The 27,541-nt window shown below is 39.3% G+C and overlaps 2 protein-coding genes and 1 long non-coding RNA gene across 5 annotated transcripts in view; 2 read left to right on the top strand and 1 right to left on the bottom strand.

The window, feature by feature from the left end:
• The window catches only part of unc5cb (unc-5 netrin receptor Cb), a 217,764-nt gene that overhangs the window by 68,332 nt on the left and 121,891 nt on the right, over positions 1-27,541 (bottom strand). The window lies entirely within an intron of this gene.
• LOC143142693 (uncharacterized) lies at positions 67-27,541 on the top strand. Its single transcript, XM_076303767.1, has 19 exons — positions 67-172; positions 694-1,074; positions 3,512-3,607; positions 7,891-8,277; positions 10,072-10,176; positions 10,818-10,949; positions 11,220-11,666; positions 11,874-12,013; positions 12,140-12,240; positions 12,381-12,502; positions 17,359-17,805; positions 18,013-18,152; positions 18,279-18,379; positions 18,516-18,630; positions 24,982-25,018; positions 25,147-25,323; positions 25,430-25,566; positions 25,754-25,848; positions 26,000-27,541. Exons 1-19 carry the CDS (start codon positions 67-69, stop codon positions 26,142-26,144), a joined length of 3,411 nt encoding a protein of 1,136 aa, XP_076159882.1. The 3' UTR covers positions 26,145-27,541.
• Positions 21,426-23,606, top strand: LOC143142318 (uncharacterized). Of its 2 annotated transcripts, XR_012990921.1 has the most exons (5): positions 21,426-21,555; positions 21,895-22,071; positions 22,178-22,315; positions 22,474-22,568; positions 22,693-23,606. It is a non-coding gene; the product is annotated as an uncharacterized LOC143142318 (long non-coding RNA). The 2 variants fall into 2 exon arrangements; XR_012990920.1 differs by having other exon boundaries at positions 21,895-22,315.

The following is a 27,541-nucleotide window of genomic DNA, read 5'->3' as shown; positions in this document are numbered from 1 at the left end:
TTGTAGCCATGCTGTTCTGAGGAGAGAATGGACCAAGAGACTACATGTATTTATCATACTATTGACATGGCTAACATCTCCAAACCAGAAAGCACAGATGAGGGGATGAATGACTATGTTTACATGAGATCCTTCAAGAGATCACAAAAGCCTATTTCATCTAGAATGTCTGGTAAGTTATCTTGACTGAATAGTACTACTGATGTGTGTTCTATTTATGCTGTTTAAAGTCTTTGTCTGAATAGTATGACAACATGACCATACTGTAAAAATGCAACTGAAATTGGGTATATGCAGAGATTGCACATAATAATATGAACTTACTCACCTACTTATATGTTTAGTTTTTAGATAATTGTGTTTAGATTCCATGGTCCAGGGCACATCAGAATGCATTAGCATTTACACTACAACATACTGTATATGCGGTCAAATGTGCGGTTTGAGTGATTCTTGAATTTCCCCTGGGGATCAATAAAGTATCTATCTATCTATCTATCTATCTATCTATCTATCTATCTATCTATTTATCTATCTATCTATCTATTCGATCACAATGTGTCCTGGTGATTGTTCACATTTCTATTTACAACTGACCACTTGTGATCAGATCACACGAGACACATTTCATTTTAAAAACAGATGTAAACGGGGTCTCTGTTGTACTCTGTGTCTATCATCTGGACTTTCCAGTACAGAAAAGCAGCTGGCCACGATGGGTCACTGTGGCTTTGGGTGTGTTATGCGTTTTACTGCTGCTCCTGACCATTGGCCTGTGTGTGAAAAACACCTCCGAAAGAGACCAGTTGAAGACGGAGCAAGACCAGTTGAAGACCGACCTAGACCAGTTAAAGACCGAGCGAGACCAGTTGAAGACCGACCTAGACCAGTTAAAGACCGAGCAAGACCAGTTGAAGACCAAAACAGACCAGTTAAAGACTAATGGAGACCAGTCAGACCAGTTATTAAATCAGGACAATGAACATCTCCTCAATCTGACCAGAGAGCGGGACCAGCTACTAGCCACCAACAACCAGATGCAGAGCCAGATCGCAAAGATGCAAGAGACCTACAGTAAATTATTTTGGATTTCTTGAAAAATTTAGCAATTTTGTAATTAATGTAAATTTGGCTGAACATTTCACTGAATTATATTCCAAATTGTCCTCAGTCGATCCAGAGTCACCCTGCCCCGATAATTGGTTATATTTCCACTGTAAATGTTACCACTTCTGCCCTGCGCTACAAACCTGGTCTGAGGGTAGAAGAAAATGTCAAGAAATGAGTGCAGACCTGGTGATCATCAACAGCAGAGAAGAACAAGTAAGAGAGAGAGACTGTGTGTGTGTGTGTGTGTGTGTGTGTGCGTGAATGAATGTAATAATATAATAATAACCTTTTATTTGTATAGCACCTTTCATACACAGAATGCAGCTCAAAGTGCTTTACATTTGGAACATGTAACACAATAATAAAGAAGAATCAGTCATTATCAGTCATTCCTCTTCATTGCTGTGGCTGTTTATGATTCAATCAGCAACATATCAGAAATATAGAAAAGAATATGTAACTCAAAACAATCAGTCATTCAATTAAATTCAGTCAATGAGTGAGAGAGAGCGAGAGAGAGAGAGAGAGAGAGAGAGAGAGAGAGAGAGAGAGAGAGAGAGAGAGAGAAAGAGTGCTTGATGATTTGTTTGTTGCTTGGTGATATGCATTTTTTATGATATTCACCTCAGGCCTTCCTTACAAAACATGGGACATTGGGTTGGATTGGGCTGCAGAAAAATGTTAATGGCCGTTGGATATGGGTGGACAAAACTTCACTTTCCACAAGGTCAGAGAGATTTGTATCTGTTACAATGTTACTGTGTTGTTTCATACTAATGTGGTTGTTAAGATGAATTGCTTCTCCATTTCAGTTTGTAAAACATGAGATGTCACAGCTACTAATATTAAGAAGACAAATATCCTTCAATACACTACTGTACACAACTCTAGGTTACATTGAAATTCTAACATTGTTAAAAGCTAGGCTAAAAGATTATGATAAATAACATTTTATGGAATGTAATTGTATGATCTAATTGTGTTGTTTCAGTTTCTGGGATGACGATCAGATCATTAACACTTCTGAGGCTTGTGCTCTTCTACTTCCTCCATCCAATGGCTTGCACAACAACTGGCATGTTGAACCATGTTCCTCAAAACATGGCTTGATTTGTGAAAAATCATCTGACACCAACTGATTTGTTTATTATTTAATTCAGTATTTCCCAAGCTGTGTGCCAATCACACCTCAAACAGATCATATCAATGTAGCACCATTCAAAAGAAGCACATATAGTCTACTATATTTAAGATGGGTTCACACATGCTAGGCATACCTGCCAAACTTTTATGGAGGATTCTTTCAGTGGGATGGGCTTGGGGTGGGGAGGCATGATCAAGATAAATATACTTTACTTTGTGAATTATGTGTGTTTAATATCATGTTTAATATCATGTTTTGGATTATTTCTTGATTGTTTTAAAACTGGCATGAACCACAATTGTGTTTGTGTCAAACATTTTCATTTTATTTATTTATTAATTTATTTACTTACTTACTTACTTATTTAAAACAGTGACAGTTCTGGGTATTTTGGTAGATTTGGTAAACACACTGAGTGCCCCAAAGCAGTATGGTGAGTAGTGAGTATTCCAAAGCAGTATGTTGAGTAGTGAGTATTCCAAAGCAGTGAGTGTGGAAAGCTGGCAAGGTGTGAATTGATTGTGTACATGTTGCTTTCAGACACAACCTCCGCAGTACATGTACAGTAGCCTATACGCGGAGCTTTGTGAAACGGAGGTCCAATCCTTAGTGTGATTCAGACATGATGCTAACCTGCCGACCTCATGCTGACACGTATGATATGTTATATTTAGCTAAATTGCTAAGCAACAGGTTTCATTTGTGTGGTGGTGCAACCTCAAAAGTTGAACTATTTTCAACTTTGAGCAGCACACATTTTTAGATGCCTCATTTTTTTCCACTTGGGCCTTGGACTGCGTTGCAACGATCAGTCAATCTTCCATACACTGTTAAGGAACATGTAGGCCTACAATATACAATGTGACATACAGTAGCCTACTTCAACGTACAAAATCTTGCAAACACTCACTCACTTAGCACGGACAAAACTGATGCTAGTCATACGGTGTGGTTAGCCTCTGATCAATGTGATGAAGTCTTATAAGACCCACAGCAGTAAAATAATTTTCTTTTCTGAGAACCAGGACAAAAGTTTCTGTTTTATGGTCAACAGGTTTATAAAAATCTTCTTGTACGTAGTTCCAATGGTGCCTGTGCAACTGTTATGTAAAAAAACAAAAAACAACACCCACGTTCTGTGGTGCACATGTGCACAAAAGAGGAACGAGTAAGCGGAACAAGAGAACCAAGAAGAGCAAATTGGCGTGAGTGAGAGGTGGGGATATATGTGCATTTGTGTGTGTGTGTGTGTATGACACATCTTAAAAGTTGCCAACATGGATGAGACCGTTAACGATGTTAGCACGAGAGCCTGCAAGAGCCTTCATATGCCAGCCACAAGACAAAGTTCTGGTAAATATGCTCCTTTCAGAATCAATGTGATCATACTCAAGATTATTAGTTACACATAATATGGACTGTCATTTAGACAGAGGTGGAAAGTAACGAAATACATTTACTCACGTTACTGTATTGAGTATTTTTTCTGTGTATTTTGTATTTTTTAAGTAGTTCATAAAATCGGTATTTTAAATTGTACTTGATTACATTTTGAGTGAAGTATTGTACTTCGCTACTTAAAAAAATCCCATCCGTTACTTGAGTAAAAAAAAAAGTTAAGACTAACGGAAAGGGAGAGAAAAAAATCGCGCCCTAAACCACTAGTCTAGTGATAACGATCAGCATGTAGCCTAGCCTACAACAGGACATGGATCAAGCTGGCGCCATGCAGTCTTTTGTGAAAGTGATGGAGACTGGATCACGAAATCCATCAGATTAGCCTAACCTATGAAAGTGTATTTTCCGCTATTCCAATCGGTTGTCTCAGTTCGTTTTAGCACTAATGATTGCGGAGATATTTAAGCAAACACCGTGGGATTTCGTGTTTTGACATTTGTGCTCACCTTTCTTTGGAAAGAGTATTAGCAGTTGTTTCCCCTCATTTTGATGTCTCTCTTTTTCCTGTTTTGGCCTTTGTTTTTAGTAACCTGACTTGGCTTTCTTGGAGAAAGACATTGCACCAGCAGCAAAACAATTAGCGGTCCACTACTAGCGATGCTCAACTAAATAAACAAAAAATAGACTACCTTATGAATTGTGCAGGCGGACTAAACCATTTAGCTCTTTAGCAAGGGAGAGTGAGAGTGACCTTACACAGTTTTCACTATGTTTTGTATACAAAATCCAGTCAGTCAAACTTTAAATTTCGTCTGACATTCATTTTGACATTTAATTTGGAAGTTAAAATATTCAGGTAAAATAAATATATGGTGGAAATAAGTATTGAACGCTTAATGTTTTTTCAGTAATTAGCCTAAACTTCCAGTGAGTCTATTCGACATTTTCACCACACATTATATTAACACACATATAAAAAATCCAAACATAAGAGTTTTGTGTATTAAAGTGGAATGACACAGGAAAAAAGTATTGAACGTGCCTACTGAAATTTCTTCAATACTTTGTGGAAAAGCCTTTGTTTGTAAAGACAGCTTCAAGACATTTCCTGTATGACAAAACGTATTGGTCGCAGTATCAGGTCTGACTTTGGCCCATTGTTCTAAACAGATTCCAGGGGTCCCTCTTGTGAATCCTGATCTTTAGTTACTTCCAGAACTATTTAATTGAATTGGCTGCCTTCAAGTCTTTCTGGAGCTTTCTCCGAGTGGTCCTTGGCTCTTGGAATTGACTATCCTTCTGACTCCCTGGTCAGAAATATTACGAGGAGATCCTGTGCATGGCCGGTTGATGATGCAGTGATGTTTCTTCCACTTGCAGATAATGGCTCCCATGCTGCTTACTGGAAGATTCTGATGTTTTGAAATGCATCTGTTTCATTGATATGTTTTGCAACAATAAGGTTGCAAAGGTCTTGGGAGAGCTTTTTGCTTTTATCTATCATGAAATGTTTCTTGTGTGACACCTTGGTAATGAAAAACCTTTTTATATAACCCATCAATATGTAGACTACTAACCAAGCTTATATTAATTTGCACAGATAGAAAGGATAACTACTCTTTATACAGATTCCAGCTCGTTCCTTCCCTTTCCTTGCCTTAGTGCTTTTTCTTAGCGTGTTCAATACTTTTCCCCTGTGTTATTCCACTTCATTACATGACTCTACTTATGGAGTTGTTTGGATTTTTTATGTGTGGATTACCTGAGTTATTACTAATGCCTGGTGAAAATGTTGTGCCCCCTGTATTCCACTTTTCACGGGCCCTCTCCTCCATTGGGGCCCTATACTTCCCACTTTCCCCCCCAGTTCGACGCTCTTTAATCTGCTGAACCTTCTGCTCGTTTCCAAATATAAAAAAAACTCTCTGCAACTCAATATTGGCCTGCCTGCCTCAGCTGCCTGTGAGGGGCTTTTCAGTTGTGCTGGATTACTGTTCACTGAAAAGCGACCCAAGGATGAGTGCAACTAACTTTGAAAATCAACTACTGCTCAAACTTAAAGGAGAACTCCGGTGATTTTTCACATAGATCTCCATTTCTCAACGTCCTTTTCAGGCAAGTACCTCCAATCGGCGGCCATATTGCAACACTTTTTGGGCACTTATCGTGCATCTATTTCAGCAGAAATGCGTGTGCGTAAGGCTTCACGACACCAATCTTGCTCCAGCAGCGAGATCACAACAGATGATTGGCACGATGTCTTCACAGCACACCACATGATTGGCTCAATGTATTTTACAACACACCAAATGATTAGCTCAATGTATTCACATGTCGACGTTTTGCCATGGAAGGGTTGTGATATGTGTAGACATATGATGTGTAGACAACTGGCGTTACAAACTAACCCCATGCATTACTATGGAGGATTTTTTGAGTGCTGTATCTCCTCATTAGAAAGTCTTTGGTAAAACTGGTTGTTCTGGTACCCCCCCCCCCCCCCCCCCAAAAAAAAAAAAAAAGGAACTAAGTAACTTTTACTTAAAGTACATTTTAAATGAACTACCTTTTTACTTTTACTTGAATACATTTTCAGATCGGTATTTTAACTTGTACTTGAGTAATATTTCATCAAGGTATTGGTACTTTTACTTGAGTACAATATTTTCATACTTTTTCCACCTCTGCATTTAGACCATTGGTTCCCAAAGACTGGGTCGCGACCCACGGGTGGGTCACAGGAGATTTTATTTGGGTCGCCAGCACAATTTATGTTGTGTAATAGGCCTAACTTATACCATTTAACCAGGAAAGCTAACAGTTTTCTTTTAGGATCTAGTTTGTTAACTACAGTCACGGCCCTATGGCGAACGCGTCACAGAGGGGACAGCGTGGACATCTCACTCACAAAATGAAACATTTCTGTGGGGCGGCTGCCATGGACCTCGCAGTTGCAAAATCCAAGGGACATCAGCCTTTTTGCACAAACATTAATGGACACCATCTCTTCAGCTTGACCGATTAAAATCTAGTCAACTAAAGCAGACATCCGTATACCGGACATATGGCAACTCAATTTGCGTCATAGGCAGATATTTTCAATTGTAGATGCACTCTTTCAAGTTAATAGCGACCTCCTCACATTCCTTAATATTTCGGATTTAAAACACACTACAGCACATTATATTAGGCTACAATTTAAATGGACATTTTAAAAGCTATTATTTCCTCTCGTTTTCCACCTTGTGAACTCTACTAGGCTAGCCTACAATTAAGGCACATTATCTTTTGGCTATTACGCAAAAGCCTCTTGTTCTATTCTTACAACATAGCCTGTGTCACAACATACCGTGACAGGCGTATCTTTTCGGTAGTCATTTCCAACTTTCCACGCTAATGATGCTCAAAATACAACACAACTGTGCTCAAAGCAGGATGAGAAAAAGCTGAGGTTGTGTGTTTGTACAAAACTTTTTACAGCTTTGAAAGTATTTAACATTGTTTCATGTGTAATTGAGATTGCAGAATTGTGGAAAACTGAAAAGTCAGTGCATCACCAATCCCTGTAATAGTAGTAGTGGTAGTAGGCCAGACCTAGTAGGCACTATGTATCCAGATATGGCACTGTAGAATTGTTTGGGGGGGGGGGGGCATAGAAAAGTTTAACAATATTGGTGGATGATTGTTTGCTCTAAAGTGAATGGGTCGCGATGGTCTGTCATTTTTAAAAAGTGGGTCCCCAGAAAAAAAGTTTGGGAAACACTGATTTAGACAAAACTTGTTTTTAGCACAGTTTACAATAACTTAGAGTTTTAAAAGTAAATTTTTTAGATTGTACTACAAAAAGTGGATTTACTTTGACGTGATGCCTGCCTATGTGCCTATGCTGCTATTAGCCTGCCAACTGACTACTGCAGCAATTCTCCGCTTTTTTGTCCCTACTGAATGGTTTAGACTTAAAGACAAACCAGAAACCAGACGACAGAATAAAACATAAATCATGGGTCCCTTAAATCATGCTTCAATAACTCTGTGGTTCCAGGAAGATTCTAGAAGTAACCCACCCAGCGAGAACCCAAACAAAAATGACAGATAAATTATCTAGATTTCCATATTTTTTCTATGCATTTATTTAGCATTGTATTTTCCCAGTGTGGTAACTGTCTCTCATAATAGTTATAGTGGTTATATAACTATTATTATAGTTATAAAATTGTCTTCTGTCTTTCTCCCTTCAGGTGCAGCTCAGATGAGCAGGCGCTCTCAGTGTGCTACTGTGGGTCTGGGAGTGATGGGTGTTCTACTGCTGATCTTCATCACAGCACTGCGTGTTAAATACACCATTGACATAACCCAGGAAAGAGACCAGTTACTGAACAACTACAGCACTTTAATGCAAGAAAAAGAGGAATTACTGATCAAATATAGCAATATAGCAACAACATTAGCAGAAAGCTTTGCTAATGCTGCATTGAAAATTCCTTTCAATTTCAGGCCAGTTTTCTGGGGACCTGGACAGCCCAACGACATTAACGAGCACTGTGCTAGGACCAGCTCTCATTGGGAAGACTATCCATGCTCCTCTAAGTTTTACCCCATTTGTGAAAAATCAGCTACCGGTAACTAATTCAGGAAGAAATTACTGTCTTACATTCTACTGTATAATAAAGGTGAGATAATGAACATTAATTTAAAGGAAATTAATAGCCCTCTGTGTACTAAATCATTACATATCATTTGTTAACTTTTGTTATTGTTTAGGCACTGGCTATAGCACACACAATGAACTTTATTTTATGTTATTGCTTATTAAGAGAAGAGTGTGCATACAGTATGCACCACAGAAAGCATGCTGTGTTTTTACTTATGTCATGTGACAGTGGGACAGGCCCCATGTGGAACCACAATAACGTTCATCACGGTTCTCAGCATTGAGAATTATTTCACTGCTTTTGTGGGTGTTATATGGCTTCTTTATCACGTTACTCAGAGTTTAACGATACCGTATGACTTAAATCAGTTTTGTCTATGTTAACTAGGACCAACGTAATCATACTCAAAATTATTAGTTATGCATAATATGTGTTGAATAACCAGCCATAAAGTGGACCTGACAGTGCGGCCAAGAAACCCTGGGCCCTTTCAGAATAAAATGAGTGTAATTGCATGCCATGTTTTACTTGAATAAATAACTGAAATACAAGGGACAACAGAGTCCACCTTAACTAGTAATATAATATAATATATAATCATGTTTGGGTAGAAAAAGTATGAAGGAAATGCTTGTGATCGATGTTTGAATGGACAATCGCAACTTGAACGACAGCAGTAATTAAGGGTGATTTAGTCAGAAAACAACCAAGAGGATGTGGTGCAGCACCAACCAATACTAACGTTGGGCCAACGTGTGTTTGCTATCTGGGCAAGGTACGTAGAGGTCACAAAAACATCCTGTTAAAGCAACACCAAAGAGTTTTTTGTACCTTAAAATAATGTTTCCAAAATCGTTTCAGTGGTTCATCAACTCGTAACAGGGTGAACAGCAATTTTGCATTCGCTTCGCGGCCCTCTATCGGCTATAACCGCACTATGTAAGTTTGCCAGATCGGGTAGCAGATCTGTAGTTTGATGGAATGAGACATCGTACTGTAATACATCGTACTACGTGCAAAATATTCTACCTTGTCTGTGGACATCGTTATTTGCAAATCCGGTGCTGGATAAACAAATAGCGTGCGTGCTACAGAGGGAAAGTTCTTTGGTGTTGCTTTAAGGGGCATCACATGACCAAACCACAAAAACTGACGTTAAAAACTCTTTGAGAGAGAGGCACTAGACCTGATTATCAGGAATACGCACTCAGAAAAATACCATATGGGGGCGCAAACATAAAAAGGTGAGAAAGATATTTATAGATTGAGATCGGATTCGGATTCTTGCATTTTTGTATTTTGTAGTTTTCTGTATCCTCTTTTATTCTTGTTTAATAAACTACTTCCAGCAAGGCGGGTTTAAAGACTTTTTTTGTCTGGTTGCTCTGTAAAGAGACAAGCGATTCTTGGCACAAAAGAATCCAAAACCTTCTCAATGCTCGAGTTCATGTGTAAAGACACTGATGATACTTCTATCAAAGTTTCATGTTGTGTCGAGCCTTCTTAGTGTTTTAAAAATAGCGATTTTGACGCGATCATGTATCAAAATAGTAGTGCCCCTAGCATTTCCATTCAAAAAGCCATTTCACCCAAAAACAACAATGCGGACAAGCTTAAAAGTGGCGCTTCGGACGTAATTATGCTTTTAAACGTTTGATTCGGGTACATTCACAAAAACACCCTAGGATGCATTTTGGTGAGAGTTTTGCTTTAAGTAATATACAGAATATTTTCCTGAAGAATGATGTCTGACCTGATATTGCATACATTTCAGGCCTTTCTTTCTAAACAGAGTAGGCAGAATTGGATTGGGCTGCAGAGGAATGACATTGGGCTGTGGATGTGGGTGGACAAAACTTCACTTTTACAAAGGTCAGATAGAGTTTAGAGTTTGATCCGTTTTCTGGTTAGATGTGTGTTTTGTTTCATTATTGAGGTGAAAAACAGCTGAGCCAGCTGCAATGGGAAGTCACCCTAGCGGCAGCAAATGTAATTTGCAACCCAACTCTCCGTTGGCTTGCGAGCTGGAAAAATCAAACTTTGATCGGGCCAATCATATTGTGTATAGAGTCGGTGGACAGTCTTAACATAATGATGGCAGAGTTGGGACGGTTGAAGAAATAAGTCAGGTTCAAAGAAGAAATCTGCATGCTTATGCAACTACTGTTCTTAGAGGAACAAGAGAGCCCACTAAAGCAGACCACTGACCTGAGGTTTTAAAACAGAAACATTCATCTCAATTTTGCCTAAGTAAGCATAAATAATAGCCAGCTCATTTGGTGTCATGTTCTTCGTATGTTCCTCTCATTAACCACAGTTTAACAGAATTGAAGACCGTCTCAGACACCCCCCATAGTAGTTTCCTCTTTAAAATGTTGCTGTGCTTTGATTATCAGCATTGATTATTACACACACCACAGACATATACAGACTCTGCTCATTTGGTTAGCAGTGAGGGATCTCTGAGTGTGCTTTAGTAATGCTTCAAAATGCTGATATTCAAATGTATGAAGGGGCAATTTATGACAATACTGTCATGGATGCTGAGATTTCCAAACCAGCCAGCACAGCTGAGGGGATGGATGAATATGTCAACAAGAGATCCAGCAGGAGCCCAGAAAAGCCTTTTACATCCGGCACATCTGGTAACTATGTTGATTAAATACTGCACTAAAAACTGTGCATTCTGTGCTAAAGTTTATCTGAATAGTATTCCTTTACAGTGGTAATGATAAAATATTTGTCATACAAATGCAACTGCATACAGTAAAGTAGGCATATATGTAAGACTGGCTATGCAATAAATTATATCATGAAATGACTAAGAATTTATAAAATGTTGAATAAATTGTATGCTTCTGTGCATTGTCACACTCTGTTGTGATCTATCTGTGTCTATCATCTGGACTTTCCAGTGCAGAAAAACATCTGGCTCCAGTGGGTCATTGTGGCTGTGGGTGTGCTATGTGTTTTACTGGTGCTCCTGACCACTGGCCTGTGTATGAAATACAACACCGGAAGAGACCAGTTAAAGATGGAGCTAGACCAGTTAAAGATCAAGCAAGACCAGTTAAAGACTGAGAAAGACCAGTTAAAGATGGAGTTAGACCAGTTAAAGATTGAGCAAAACCAGTTAAAAACTGAGAGAGACCAGTCAAAGATTGAGCGAGACCAGTCAAAGATCGAGCAAGACCAGTTAAAGATGGAGCGAGACCAGTTAACGACTGAAAGAGACCAGTTGAAGACTGACTGTAACCTGTTCAAGTCCAAATGGAGCAACGTAACCAAGGAGAGAGACCAGCTTCTGAGTAGTAACTCCAATCTGATGAGAGAAAGGGACCGGCTACAGAACATCATAGACCGTGAGGAGACCTGATGTTTTCTTCTGTTTTAATGATCCTTAATTATTACATCATAGACCAGACCAAGAACTCAGATCTGAGTGAGAAAAACGGCTGTTTTCTGCTGTTTTAATGTTCCTTAATTGTTTATTAAATCAATTAAATTATTTATTTAGCAGTATAGTGTTTAATATATATTGCACTGCAAATTGTGTAAATTACCTACAGAGGTACCATGTCCCAGAGGATGGAAATTATACGGCAAGTGTTATCTCATCTCGTCTATTCCGAAACCCTGGTCTGAGGCTCGACAAGTCTGCCAAGCCATGGGAGCAGATCTGGTGACCATCGACAGTGAAGAGGAACAAGTAATACTGAGAAAGATGGTGGCGTGATTACATAAGTGTGTGTTCATGTGCATGTGCACACGTATGTGTGTGTGTGTGTGTGTATGTCAGTAATACATGTGTAACTTTGTTGTCTGACTACTACAGGCTTACATTAGTGGGCTGGGGAGATGGGGTTGGATTGGACTACAAAGACGTGGGACGGGCTGGACGTGGGTGAACGGTAGACCACTCTCCATCTCCAGAGGGTCAGTTAGATATCTATCAGAAATGATTATAATATGGCTTCAACAACACTATTAGGACTAATAATCAGTTATAACACTTGACAAATAGCAAAAAGCTTTGCTAATGCGGCATTGAAAGCTTCTTTCAATTTCAATTTCAGGCCCGTGAACTGGGGATCTGGACAGCCCAGCAAGACAGAGGATTGTGTTATGACCAGCTCTCACTGGGAAGACTATCCATGCTACTCTAAGTTTTACCCCATTTGTGAAAAATCGGCTAAATAATTCAGGAAGACATCACTGTCCCACATTCTACTGTATTGTATAATAATGAATGTTAAAAGAAATGAATAGCTCTCAGTGTACTGCATCATTACATAACATTTTCATTATTGTTTAGGCACTGGCTATGACACACACAATTACCTTTATTTATGTTATTGCTTATTAAGAGAACATGTTTATGTTGTCATTTATGTGACACTCACACCTATGAGACTGGAACTATGTACCATTTCCTTCCATTGCACTCTCATCCTCTGGTTGGTCTTGTGTTTGTAAAAACAGTTATGTTGTCTGGTGTTTGTAAAAGTAGTTATGTTGTTGCATTGTACCCTGAGGCCTCCTAAATGCAGCTTGAATGTAAGTCCTCATTTGTAAGTTGCTTTGGATAAAAGTGTTTTCTGAATTAATAAATGTGTGTGTGTGTGTGTGTGTGTGTGTGTGTGTGTGTGTGCAGGCATCTTCAGTGTGTAATGAGCCACATTTAAAAAAAGCCTGTAACTGATGCTTCATCATCATTTTGTTTTTGAAAGTAAATGGTATACCACAAGGTACCTATTAAGACCTGTACACCTAAAACAAACATTTTCATGTTAAGAGCTATTTCCTGTGTCTGTTGAAGATATGTCATATGTGACCCTTAGTATGCTTCTCTGAGGTTAACTGAAGCAGTGCGGTTAAACAAAACGGACACCATCTAACATACCTTCAACTGGACCTCAAAAAATATATTTATATATAATATATTAAAGAAACAACTTTTTCCTGCTACTCAGAGCAGCCAATAAGAAAATTGTCATTCGACTACTCACTTGCTCCCTCAACATAACAAAATCCTGTTATACGTGGAGGCCTGGACGTTACCACAGATTGTCTAGTTAGTTAGTTGCTTTATCAACCGTCTCTGATGTTACCTTCGATTATATCATCTGGCTGCACAGCTACACTGATGACTCTGTTGGAGTTGAGCAGTTGTTTTACCCTCACCCTCACTACAACAGCGGTGATGGTGACAAAATGTACAGGTTGTGGAAACTGGCTGGCTGCGCAAGTTAACGTTTTTAGACGAAAAAGCTATGGGACCTGTGATGTCGGACTTTACAACTGGATAGAACTTTAGACCGGACCACTTGTGATCAGATCACACGAGACACATTTTAAAAAACAAATGTTAATGGGGTCTCTGTTGTACTCTGTGTCTACAATAACAACATGAACATAATGCAACAGTGCAGATATTGTACACTATTATGACGTTGCATGGCAATTTAGAGAATTTTGTGTAATTTTATGATAAAATTACACAAAATTCTCTAAATTGCCATGTAACTTCATAATAGTGTACAATATATATTATCTCTCTGTGTCGATCATCTGGTCTTTCCAGTACAGAGAAACGGCTGGCCACCATGGGTCACTGTGGCTGTGGGTGTGCTATGTGCCTTCCTGCTGATCTTGACCACTGACCTGTGTGTGAGAAGCACCTCCGAAAGAGACCAGTTGAAGACCGAAAGAGACCAGTTGAAGACCGAGCGAGACCAGTTAAAGATGGAAAGAGACCAGTTGAAGACCGAAAGACACCAGTTATTAAGTAAGGGATAATGACCATCTCCTAAACAGCTATACTCCACTCTGACCAGAGAGAGGGACCAGCTATGAGCCATCAACAACCAGATGCAGAGCCAGATCGCAAAGATGCAAGAGACCTACAGTAAATTATTTTTAGCAATTTGTTGAAAGTTTTACTGAATTATATTCTAAATCGTCTGTAGTTCAGCCAGAGTCACCCTGCCCCAATAATTGGTTCCACTGCAAATGTTAGAGAGAAAGATAATTTGTACAATAGTATTATTGTTAATACTATTTGGAACATTTTGAAATAAAAACAAGCTGTAAAAGTATGTATTATTTCATATGTATGAACCTTCAGCAGGGACAAAAAAAGAGAACAATTGCTGCAGTGCTGAGTTGGCAGGCTAATAGCAGCAATGGTGTGCAATTATCTGAACAATATTCTAAAGAGCACATCGCAATAGGACATTCAATCAAGCAGTGGTATAAGGTGTAGTTAACCTCTGATTAATTTAACATGATGAAGTCATAGAAGACAGAAGCAGTAAAATCATTTCCAGTGCTGAGAACCAAGTTTCTGTTTTATTATGGTCAACATGTTTATAAATATCATCTTGTACTTCCACATAGGGCTTATGCCACACAAGTAAAAAAAAAAAATCAGTTCCCACTTTCTCTGGTGTGCATGCATGAAATTGCATTGTTGCACTGTGTGTACATATGCCATGTTATTAGATGTCCAAGTGAATGAAAATATTTCTGTTGCAAACTGTGAGAAACTGGTCTGAGGGTTAACCCTGATAGGAGCAGATCTGGTGACCACCATCAAGAGCTAAGAGGAACAAGCAAGAGGAACAAGACAAACAAGAAGACCAAAACTTGAGTGATTAGTGAGAGGTGGGGACAAATTATTTGTATTTGTGTGTGTGTGTGAGAGAGAGAGAGAGAAAGAGAGAGAGAGAGAGAGAGACATCTTAAAAGTTGCCAAATTGGATGAGAAGACTGGTAATGACATTAGCACGAGAGTCTGCAAGAGCCTGAAGATGCCAGCCACAAAACAACGTTCTGGTAAATATGCTCCTTTCAGAATCAATGCAATCATACTCAAGATTACTACTTATGCATAATATGTCATATTTTCTCATTTAGACAAAACTGTTTTTTAATTCAGTTTACAATAATTTGCAGTTTAAAGTTAACCCAATTCCAAAAAAGTTGGGACGCTGTGTAAAATGTGAATAAAATAGAATGCTATGATTTACAAATCATGTTAACCCTATATTTAATTGAGAATAGTTCAAAGACAACATAATATCAACTTTTGAAGGGGAGAGATTTTGTTGTTGTTTTAACAAAAAATATTTGTTCATTTTCAAGTCACCACGTCATCTGTCTTTCTCCCTTCAGGTGCAGCTCAGATGAGCAGGTGCTCTCGGTGTGCTACTGTGGGTCTGGGAGTGATGGGTGTTCTACTGCTGATCTTCATCACAGCACTGCGTGTTAAATACACCATTGACATGAGCCAGGGAAGAGATGAACTACTGAGCAACTACAGCAACACTCGTCATCATCCACAAAAAGATGGTTGTTGCTGGACCGGAGTTTCCCTTTCACAAATCAAATAAATTATTTTTGCAGTATTGTGCTTCAATGAAATATACTCCACTGAAACTGTGTATATTTCCAACAGAGGTATGCTCCAGAGGTTTGAATTTCCATGGCAAGTGTTTTCTCATCTCGTCTATTCCGAAAACCTGGTCTGAGGCTAGACAAGTCTGCCAAGCCATGGGAGCAGATCTGGTGACCATCGAGAGCGAGGAGGAACAAGTAATATTGAGAAAGAGCCGTGGTATACGTGTGTGTGAGTGTGTGTGTGTGTGTGTGTGTGTTTGTGTTTGTGTTTGTGTTTGTGTGTGAGTGTGTGTGTGTGTGTGTGTGTGTGTGTGTGTGTGTGTGTGTGTGTGTGTGTGTGTGTGTGTGTGTGTCTTTACTGGATCTGACTTTGTTGTCTGCTACAGGTGTACATTAATGGGCTGGGGAGATGGGGTTGGATTGGACTACAAAGATGTGGGATGAGCTGGACTTGGGTGAATGGTAGACCGCTCTCCACAGGGTCAGTTAGATATTCATCAGCAATGGTCATATATGGCTTCAACAACACTGTGTATGACTATCAGTTATTACACTTGACTAATAGCAGAAAGTGTTGCTAATGCTACATTTTGCTAGAGATTTTGTTGTTGTTCACCCATCCCAGGGTGCCCCTACACACTAGTGCTTCACCCATCTCTGGGGTCCCTCGTGCGGCTAACACTTTGGGCACACGTCTGATGACCTCACGGCCAGCCATCCCACTTCTGACACCATATGTAGCAAAGGGAGAGAGCAGACCCTACCCGGCCTCAAACCCAGGTCTCCGGGAGAGCCAGGCTCGTTGGCATGGCAGTCATAGTGCATACTCAACCGTGGTGACGGCACTCCGTCACTGTGTCATGGCGAAAGAAGAACAAGAAAGTCCACTACAGGGCAATGGACCTGGGGTTCTGAAACAAAAACACTTATCTCTATGGCCTAAATAAGCAAACCCTAAAAGAATAGCTATTTCCAGCTCATTTTTTGTTGCAATGGTGTCATGCCCTTTGTATGTTCCTCTCATTAACCACAGATTAACAGAACTGAAGACCATCTCAGACAGCTTCCTCTTGCTGTTGCTATGTTTTGATGTGTTTTAGCTCTGTTTAGATTTTATCATTGTTGCTTACACAGACATATACACACACATATTACACACACTGCTCATTTGGTTAGCAGTGAGGGATCTCTGAGTGTGCTTTAGTAATGCTTCAACCTGCTGATATTCAAATGGATGAAGGGGCAATTTATGACAATATTGTCATGGATGCTGAGATTTCCAAACCAGCCAGCACAGCTGAGGGGACGGATGAATATGCCAACATGAGATCCAGCAGGAGCCCAGTAAAGCCTTTTACATCCAGCACGTCTGGTAACTATGTTGATTAAATACTGCACTAAAAACTGTGCATTCTGTGCTAAAGTTTATCTGAATAGTATTCCTTTACAGTGGTAATGATAAAATATTTGTCATACAAATGCAACTGCATACAGTAAAGTAGGTATATATGTAAGACTGGGTATGCAATAAATGATATCATGAAATGACTAAGAATTTATAAAATGTTATAAAAAAATACTGTAAATTGTATGCTTCTGTGCATTGTCACACTCTGTTGGGATCTATCTGTGTCTATCATCTGGATTTTCCAGTGCAGAAAAACATCTGGCTCCAGTGGGTCACTGTGGCTGTGGGTGTGCTATGTGTTTTACTGGTGCTCCTGACCACTGGCCTGTGTGTGAAATACAACACCGGAAGAGACCAGTTAAAGATGGAGCTAGACCAGTTAAAGATCAAGCAAGACCAGTTAAAGACTGAGAGAGACCAGTTAAATATGGAGTTAGACCAGTTAAAGATTGAGCAAAACCAGTTAAAGACTGAGAGAGACCAGTCAAAGATTGAGCGAGACCAGTCAAAGATCGAGCAAGACCAGTTAAAGATGGAGCGAGACCAGTTAACGACTGAAAGAGACCAGTTGAAGACTGACTGTAACCTGTTCAAGTCCAAATGGAGCAACGTAACCAAGGAGAGAGACCAGCTTCTGAGTAGTAACTCCAATCTGATGAGAGAAAGGGACCGGCTACAGAACATCATAGACCGTGAGGAGACCTGATGTTTTCTTCTGTTTTAATGATCCTTAATTATTACATCATAGACCAGACCAAGAACTCAGATCTGAGTGAGAAAAACTGATGTTTTCTGCTGTTTTAATGTTCCTTAATTGTTTATTAAATCAATTAAATTATTTATTTAGCAGTATAGTGTTTAATATATATTGCACTGCAAATTGTGTAAATTACCTACAGAGGTACCATGTCCCAGAGGATGGAAATTATACGGCAAGTGTTATCTCATCTCGTCTATTCCGAAACCCTGGTCTGAGGCTCGACAAGTCTGCCAAGCCATGGGAGCAGATCTGGTGACCATCGACAGTGAAGAGGAACAAGTAATACTGAGAAAGATGGTGGCGTGATTACATAAGTGTGTGTTCATGTGCATGTGCACACGTATGTGTGTGTGTGTGTGTGTATGTCAGTAATATATGTGTAACTTTGTTGTCTGACTACTACAGGCTTACATTAGTGGGCTGGGGAGATGGGGTTGGATTGGACTACAAAGACGTGGGATGGGCTGGACGTGGGTGAACGGTAGACCACTCTCCATCTCCAGAGGGTCAGATATCTATCAGAAATGATTATAATATGGCTTCAACAACACTATTAGGACTAATAATCAGTTATAACACTTGACAAATAGCAAAAAGCTTTGCTAATGCGGCATTGAAAGCTTCTTTCAATTTCAATTTCAGGCCCGTGAACTGGGGATCTGGACAGCCCAGCAAGACAGAGGATTGTGTTATGACCAGCTCTCACTGGGAAGACTATCCATGCTACTCTAAGTTTTACCCCATTTGTGAAAAATCGGCTAAATAATTCAGGAAGACATCACTGTCCCACATTCTACTGTATTGTATAATAATGAATGTTAAAAGAAATGAATAGCTCTCAGTGTACTGCATCATTACATAACATTTTCATTATTGTTTAGGCACTGGCTATGACACACACAATTACCTTTATTTCTGTTATTGCTTATTAAGAGAACATGTTTATGTTGTCATTTATGTGACACTCACACCTATGAGACTGGAACTATGTACCATTTCCTTCCATTGCACTCTCATCCTCTGGTTGGTCTTGTGTTTGTAAAAACAGTTATGTTGTCTGGTGTTTGTAAAAGTAGTTATGTTGTTGCATTGTTATCCTGAGGCCTCCTAAATGCAGCTTGAATGTAAGTCCTCATTTGTAAGTTGCTTTGGATAAAAGTGTTTTCTGAATTAATAAATGTGTGTGTGTGCGTGTGTGTGTGTGTGTGTGTGTGTGCAGGCATCTTCAGTGTGTAATGAGCCACATTTAAAAAAAGCCTGTAACTGATGCTTCATCATCATTTTGTTTTTGAAAGTAAATGGTATACCACAAGGTACCTATTAAGACCTGTACACCTAAAACAAACATTTTCATGTTAAGAGCTATTTCCTGTGTCTGTTGAAGATATGTCATATGTGACCCTTAGTATGCTTCTCTGAGGTTAACTGAAGCAGTGCGGTTAAACAAAACGGACACCATCTAACATACCTTCAACTGGACCTCACCGTAGCAGGTCCCTCTTTAAAAAGACATTAGATACCTTGACACATTAGAGAAGTTGATGAGCAGTGTGTAGCCATGCTACAGAGAGGTGAGGACAGAATTGACCAAGAGTCTATTTATCATAATACTAGCATGGCTAACATCTCCAAACCAGAAAGCACAGATGAAGGGATGAATGACTACGTTTACATGAGATCCCTCAAGAGCCCACAAAAGCCTATTTCATCCAAAATGTCTGGTAAGGTAACTATCTCGACTGAATTTGTTAAGTCGTAACGCAATAATTGTGCAATTAATACTTTTTCCAGGTCCAACTGCTCCCACAGCTGCTTAAATGGTAAAAAAATATATTTTTAAAGAAACAACTTTTTCCTGCTACTCAGAGCAGCCAATAAGAAAATTGTCATTCGACTACTCACTTGCTCCCTCAACATAACACAATCCTGTTATACGTGGAGGCCTGGACGTTACCACAGATTGTCTAGTTAGTTAGTTGCTTTATCAACCGTCTCTGATGTTACCTTCGATTATATCATCTGGCTGCACAGCTACACTGATGACTCTGTTGGAGTTGAGCAGTTGTTTTACCCTCACCCTCACTACAACAGCGGTGATGGTGACAAAATGTACAGGTTGTGGAAACCGGCTGGCTGCGCAAGTTAACGTTTTTAGACGAAAAAGCTATGGGACCTGTGATGTCGGACTTTACAACTGGATAGAACTTTAGACCGGACCACTTGTGATCAGATCACACGAGACACATTTTAAAAAACAAATGTTAATGGGGTCTGTTGTACTCTGTGTCTACAATAACAACATGAACATAATGCAACAATGCAGATATTGTACACTATTATGAAGTTGCATGGCAATTTAGAGAATTTTGTGTAATTTTATGATAAAATTACACAAAATTCTCTAAATTGCCATGTAACTTCATAATAGTGTACAATATATATTATCTCTCTGTGTCGATCATCTGGTCTTTCCAGTACAGAGAAACGGCTGGCCACCATGGGTCACTGTGGCTGTGGGTGTGCTATGTGCCTTCCTGCTGATCTTGACCACTGACCTGTGTTTGAGAAGCACCTCCGAAAGAGACCAGTTGAAGACCGAAAGAGACCAGTTGAAGACCGAAAGACACCAGTTATTAAGTAAGGGATAATGACCATCTCCTAAACAGCTATACTCCACTCTGACCAGAGAGAGGGACCAGCTATGAGCCATCAACAACCAGATGCAGAGCCAGATTGCAAAGATGCAAGAGACGTACAGTAAATTATTTTTAATTTTTTAGCAATTTGTTGAAAGTTTTACTGAATTATATTCTAAATCGTCTGTAGTTCAGCCAGAGTCACCCTGCCCCAATAATTGGTTCCACTGCAAATGTTAGAGAGAAAGATAATTTGTACAATAGTATTATTGTTAATACTATTTGGAACATTTTGAAATAAAAACAAGCTGTAAAAGTATGTATTATTTCATATGTATGAACCTTCAGCAGGGACAAAAACAGAGAACAATTGCTGCAGTGCTGAGTTGGCAGGCTAATAGCAGCAATGGTGTGCAATTATCTGAACAATATTCTAAAGAGCACATCTAAAGAGACATTCAATCAAGCAGTGGTATAAGGTGTAGTTAACCTCTGATTAATTTAACATGATGAAGTCATAGAAGACAGAAGCAGTAAAATCATTTCCAGTGCTGAGAACCAAGTTTCTGTTTTATTATGGTCAACATGTTTATAAATATCATCTTGTACTTCCACATAGGGCTTATGCCACACAAGTAAAAAAAAAAAAACAGTTCCCACTTTCTCTGGTGTGCATGCATGAAATTGCATTGTTGCACTGTGTGTACATATGCCATGTTATTAGATGTCCAAGTGAATGAAAATATTTCTGTTGCAAACTGTGAGAAACTGGTCTGAGGGTTAACCCTGATAGGAGCAGATCTGGTGACCATCAAGAGCTAAGAGGAACAAGCAAGAGGAACAAGACAAACAAGAAGACCAAAACTTGAGTGATTAGTGAGAGGTGGGGACAAATTATTTGTATTTGTGTGTGTGTGAGAGAGAGAGAGAGAGAGAGAGAGAGAGAGACATCTTAAAAGTTGCCAAATTGGATGAGAAGACTGGTAATGACATTAGCACGAGAGTCTGCAAGAGCCTGAAGATGCCAGCCACAAAACAACGTTCTGGTAAATATGCTCCTTTCAGAATCAATGCAATCATACTCAAGATTACTACTTATGCATAATATGTCATATTTTCTAATTTAGACAAAACTGTTTTTTAATTCAGTTTACAATAATTTGCAGTTTAAAGTTAACCCAATTCCAAAAAAGTTGGGACGCTGTGTAAAATGTGAATAAAATAGAATGCTATGATTTACAAATCATGTTAACCCTATATTTAATTGAGAATAGTTCAAAGACAACATAATATCAACTTTTGAAGGGGAGAGGTTTTGTTGTTGTTTTAACAAAAAATATTTGTTCATTTTCAAGTCACCACGTCATCTGTCTTTTGCCCTTCAGGTGCAGCTCAGATGAGCAGGCGCTCCCGGTGTGCTACTGTGGGTCTGGGAGTGATGAGTGTTCTACTGCTGATCTTCATCACAGCACTGCGTGTTAAATACACCATTGAAATAAGCCAGGGAAGAGATGAACTACTGAGCAACTACAGCAACACTCGTCATCATCCACAAAAAGATGGTTGTTGCTGGACCGGAGTTTCCCTTTCACAAATCAAATAAATTATTTTTGCAGTATTGTGCTTCAATGAAATATACTCCACTGAAACTGTGTATATTTCCAACAGAGGTATGCTCCAGAGGTTTGAATTTCCATGGCAAGTGTTATCTCATCTCGTCTATTCCGAAAAACCTGGTTTGAGGCTAGACAAGTCTGCCAAGCCATGGGAGCAGATCTGGTGACCATCGGGAGTGAGGAGGAACAAGTAATATTGAGAAAGAGTTGTGGTATACATATATGTGTGCATGCATACGTGTCTGCATATGCGTGTGTATGTGCATGCGTGCACAAGTGTGTGCGTGTGTGTGTCAGTACATGTGTCTGATCTTTATTGTACCCGACTTTGTTGTCTGACTCCTACAGGTGTACATTAATAAACTGGGGAATTTGGGTTGGATTGGACTACAAAGAAGTGGAATGAGCTGGACGTGGGTGAATGGTAGACCGCTCTCCACAGGGTCAATTAGATATTCATCCGCAATGGTTATAATATGGCTTCAACACACTGACTATCAGTCAATGCACTTGACACTTATACACAAAAAATGCTGCATTGAAAATTCCTTTCAATTTCCATTTCAGGCCCATGTTCTGGGGATCTGGACAGCCCAATGGTGACATTGTGTTATGCCCAACGGAGAATTGTGTTATGACCACCACCTCCTCCAAGTGGCATGACTACCCATGCTGTTATACGTTTTACGCCATTTGTGAAAAATCAGCTAACTAATTCAGGAAGAAATGACTGTCCCACGTTCTATTGTATAATAGAGGGCGAGATAATGAATGTAGATTTTAAATAAATGCATAGCCCCTATTCTGTGTACTACTGTGGCTGACAGGGGCAAACAGGCTGCATATAAGGAAAACACATGCATTTGATGAAGATGTTTTATTAAGTTGCTTATGCTTCGTCTATTTGCATGTGTTTTCATAACCCGTTGATGTCCATACTGGTTTGATACAAGTTTATAAAATTTTTGAGTTTTTTTTTTTTTTCAAAAACACAATTTTGACATCCAATTATGGCATGATAAATATGTGTAACCACACTTTTTAGATTTGTCATGTGTAACCACTTGTACCAAGAGGTCTCACTCCAAATATCAAGTTTCTGCCTCTTATAGAACTTAATCTGTGGCCTTTTTCCTTACAGTAAACAACTATTTTCAGTTGTTGGTCATTAATGGGTTGATATGCAGCCTGTTTGCCTGTTGACCATCATAGTGTACCTTATCACTGCATAACATTTGTTCATTTCTGTGACTGTTGAGGCACTGGCTATGGCACACACAATTACCTTTATCTTTTGTTATTGTTTATTAAGAGAAAACACAATGTTTATGCTGTGACATATGTTATACTCATTCTTATGAGCTGGAACTACTATACTATTAAATTCCATTGCACTTATTCTCTGGTTGTCTTGTGTTTGTAAAAGTAATTACATTGTCTGGTGTTTGTAAAAATAGTACTTATGTTTTCCCTGATGCCTCTTTTTGCATTGTACCATGAATGTAAATCCTCATTTGTAAGTTGCTTTGGTTAAAAGTTTTAGCTAAATTAATATTATTATTTGGAACATTTTGAAATAAAAACAAGCTGTAAAAGTATGTATTGTTTCATATGTATGCTTCAGTGGAGATCTTCATTTAAGTTCTATTTATAGGATTATAGGCTTAAAGGGCAACTGTCCACCCTATTTTGAGACCTCTCTAAGTCCACACCTTCAGCAGGGACAAAAAAGAGAACAATTGCTGCAGTGCTGAGTTGGCAGGCTAATAGCAGCAATGGTGTGCAATTATCTGAACAATGTTCTAAAGAGCACATCGCAATAGGCCATTCAATCAAGCAGTGGTATAAGGTGTAGTTAACCTCTGATTAATTTAACATGTTGAAGTCATAAGACAGAAGCAGTAAAATAATTTCAAGTGCTAAAAACCAAGTTTCTGGTCAACAGGTTTAGACATATAATCTTGCACTTTCACATGGGGCCTGTGCCATTGTCACACAAGTAAAAAAACAGCACCCAATTTTTCTGGTGCGTATGCATAAAGTTGCATTGTTGCACTATACATGTGCCATGTTAGATGTCCTAGTGCATGGAAACTGAGGGATACACCTGCCAAGCCCTGATAGGAGCAGATCTGGTGACCATCAAGAGCTAAGAGGAACAAGCAAGAGGAACAAGACAAACAAGAAGACCAAATTGGATGAGACTGGTAATGACATTAGTGTGAGAGCCTGCAAGAGCCTTCAAAATTCTGGTAAATATGCTCCTTTCAGGATCAATGTGATCATAGGCTACACAAGATTATTATGCATAGTATGGACTGTCATTTAGAAAAAAACTGGCTTTCAGCACAGTTTACAATTACAGTTTTAAAAGTAAACCCCAATTCCAAAAAAGTTGGAATGCTGTGTAAAATACTGTGCTATTGGTTTTTGGAAAATATTTGTTCATTTTGAATTGGATGGCAGCAACATGTCAGGGGCATATTTAAGAGAGGAGGAGAGAGTTTTGAGAATGAAATGTTGTCCCATTCTTGCCTGATGTAGGATTTTAACTGCTGAACAGTCTGGGGTCTTCTTAATCATGCTTTTCATTTCATGATGCACCCAATTTGACAGGTCTAGACTGCAGACTGGCCATTTCAGCGGCTCTTTCTTCATTGTTCTCCTGAAATATGCAAGGTCTTCCCTGAAAAGGCTGTCTTGTAGATGGCAGTGTATGTTGCTCAAAACCATATTATATCAGATTCTCAGACTAAGAAAATCTGCACAGCAAATAAAATCGGAGGACAGAATAAAACACACATTATAGGTTCCTAATCATGCTTCAATAACTGAATAATAACTAAATAATTCCAGCGGTTCCAGGAAGATTCTACAAATGAGGGAACGGAGTGTATGTACATTTTCATAATTGATCTATGCATTTATTGTGAATATTATTTTCTCATCGTGGTTTCTTATAATACTGTAGTTGTTTGTAAATCTGTAAATAATAATTGTCATCTGTCTTTTGCCCTTCAGCTGCAGCACAGATGAGCAGGCGCTCTCGGTGTGCTACTGTGGGTCTGGGAGTGATGGGTGTTCTACTGCTGATCTTCATCACAGGACTGCGTGTTAAATACACCATTGACATAAGCCAGGGAAGAGATGAACTACTGAGCAACTACAGCAACACTCGTCATCATCCACAAAAAGATGGTTGTTGCTGGACCGGAGTTTCCCTTTCACAAATCAAATAAATTATTTTTGCAGTATTGTGCTTCAATGAAATATACTCCACTGAAACTGTGTATATTTCCAACAGAGGTATGCTCCAGAGGTTTGAATTTCCATGGCAAGTGTTATCTCATCTCGTCTATTCCGAAAACCTGGTTTGAGGCTAGACAAGTCTGCCAAGCCATGGGAGCAGATCTGGTGACCATTGAGAGCGAGGAGGAACAAGTAATATTGCAAAAGAGTATGGTATACGTGTGTGTGCATGCATACGTGTCTGCATGTGCGTGCGTGCGTGGGTGCGTGTGTGTGTCCTGTGCGTGTGCATGTGTGTGCGCACCAGTGTGTGTGTGTATCAGTAATACATGTGCCGGATCTTTATTGGACCTGACTTTCTTGCCTGACTATACTACAGGTGTACATTAATGGGCTGGGGAAATGGGGTTGGATTGGACTACAAAGATGTGGGATGAGCTGGACGTGGGTGAATGGTAGACCGCTCTCCACAGGGTCAGTTAGATATCTATCAGAAATGGTTATAATATGGCTTATATTATATGGCAGTTAATGCACTTGCCTAACATCATATACTTTTAACTGATGCTGTATTCCTTGCTTTGAACATTTCTTTCATTTTCTTTTCTTTCATTTTCAATTTCAGGCCTGTGTTCTGGGGACCAGGACAGCCCATCAGCAGCATGGAGCACTGTGTTATAACCAGCCCAGACGTGGAGAACCCCACCTCCAACTGGCACGGCTACCCATGCTCCTCTACGTTTTACCCCATTTGTGAAAAATCTAATTGAGGAAGAAATTACTGTCCCATATTCCAAAGCAATATAATGAATGTTGATTTAAAAGACATGAATAGCCCTCTGTGCACTAAATCATTACATAGCATTTGTTATTGTTTAGGCACTGGCTATGTGGAACACACAATTACCTTTAGCTTCTGTTATTGCTAAAAGGTGCAGTCAGGAATTTTATGTAAAAGTAGTTATATCGTCTGGTGTTTCAAAGTCAAAGTCAAAGTCTGCTTTATTGTCAATTTCTTCACATGTCAAGACATACAAAGAGATCGAAATTACGTTTCCCACTATCCCACGGTGGAGACAAGACATTTTACCAATTAGGTCCACAGACAAAACATAACATTCAATTAAACAATATAAAAAGTAAAAAAGAAGGCACATACAGTGAAGAAATAAGAGCAGCATGCACACACACACACTGGCCATTTGTGAGTGAGCTCTGAAGGTGCTTTAGTAATGCTACAAACAGCTCAGAACAGGATGGATGAAGAAGCAACTTATGATGATGTTATGGATGCTGAGATTTCCAAACCAGCCAGCACAGAAGTGTAATAGCAGAAAGTGTTGCTAATGCTAAATGGAAAATTCCTTTCCATTTCAATTTGTTTGTAAAAGTAGTTATGTCGTCTGGTGTTTGTAAAAGTAGTTATGTTGTCTGGTGTTTGTAAAAGTAGTTATGTTGTTTGGTGTTTGTAAAAGTACTGTAGTATGTATTGTTAGCCTGAGGCCTCTTTTTGCAATGCAGTCTGAATGTAAGCTGCTACTAGCGCTTAGCACAGCCACTTTTGTGGTGGATTTCTATGACTTAAAGGATGCATGTATGTTTTTTTTATAAACTTTGATATTACTGCAATTATTATGAGACTTCAAAGCCTGTACACATCTTAAGCAGACCAGACCAGGTGTCAAAGAGTGGGGTGAATGAGTGCACAGTGACACTGGGCCTAGACGGTCAAGAGCGAGAGGATGAGGTAATGGTAACTGGAAAAAACCAGAATCAGACAGTTTTGCATATAATTTTTATGCATGATATGACAAGGGGTCCCACCAATATCCGTAACCTTGGTGGATGCTGATAGGCCAACAGGTGTCTTTCGAGGGTGGCGAGAAGGCCCAACTTCAAGGTTAAGGAGTATAAAAGATAGGCCGCAGCCATTTTGATTTTAGATCTCATCGGGGGCCGCCATCTGATGACATCTCACCTCACCCTATTGCTTGACACCTGGTCTGAACATTGTTTAGACTGGATTATCACTGCAATATGGTGAATAAAGATTCAGCAGTCTTCAGAGATCTCCTGTCTATTCTGTCTCCTTCGGACGCCTTGTCCCAGAGTGCTAATTAGTAATAGTCAAGTGATAAATTGCTAGTGGATTCGAAAGTGGACTAGT

The sequence above is a fragment of the Alosa pseudoharengus genome, unplaced genomic scaffold (assembly GCF_046254945.1).
Source record: "Alosa pseudoharengus isolate Yale_2024_CS ecotype anadromous, Long Island Sound unplaced genomic scaffold, YU_APseudo_1.1 YU_APseudo_1.1_scf_24, whole genome shotgun sequence".
In the NCBI taxonomy this organism is placed as follows: Eukaryota; Metazoa; Chordata; class Actinopteri; order Clupeiformes; family Clupeidae; genus Alosa; species Alosa pseudoharengus.
This window is presented reverse-complemented; position numbering and strand designations above follow the sequence as displayed.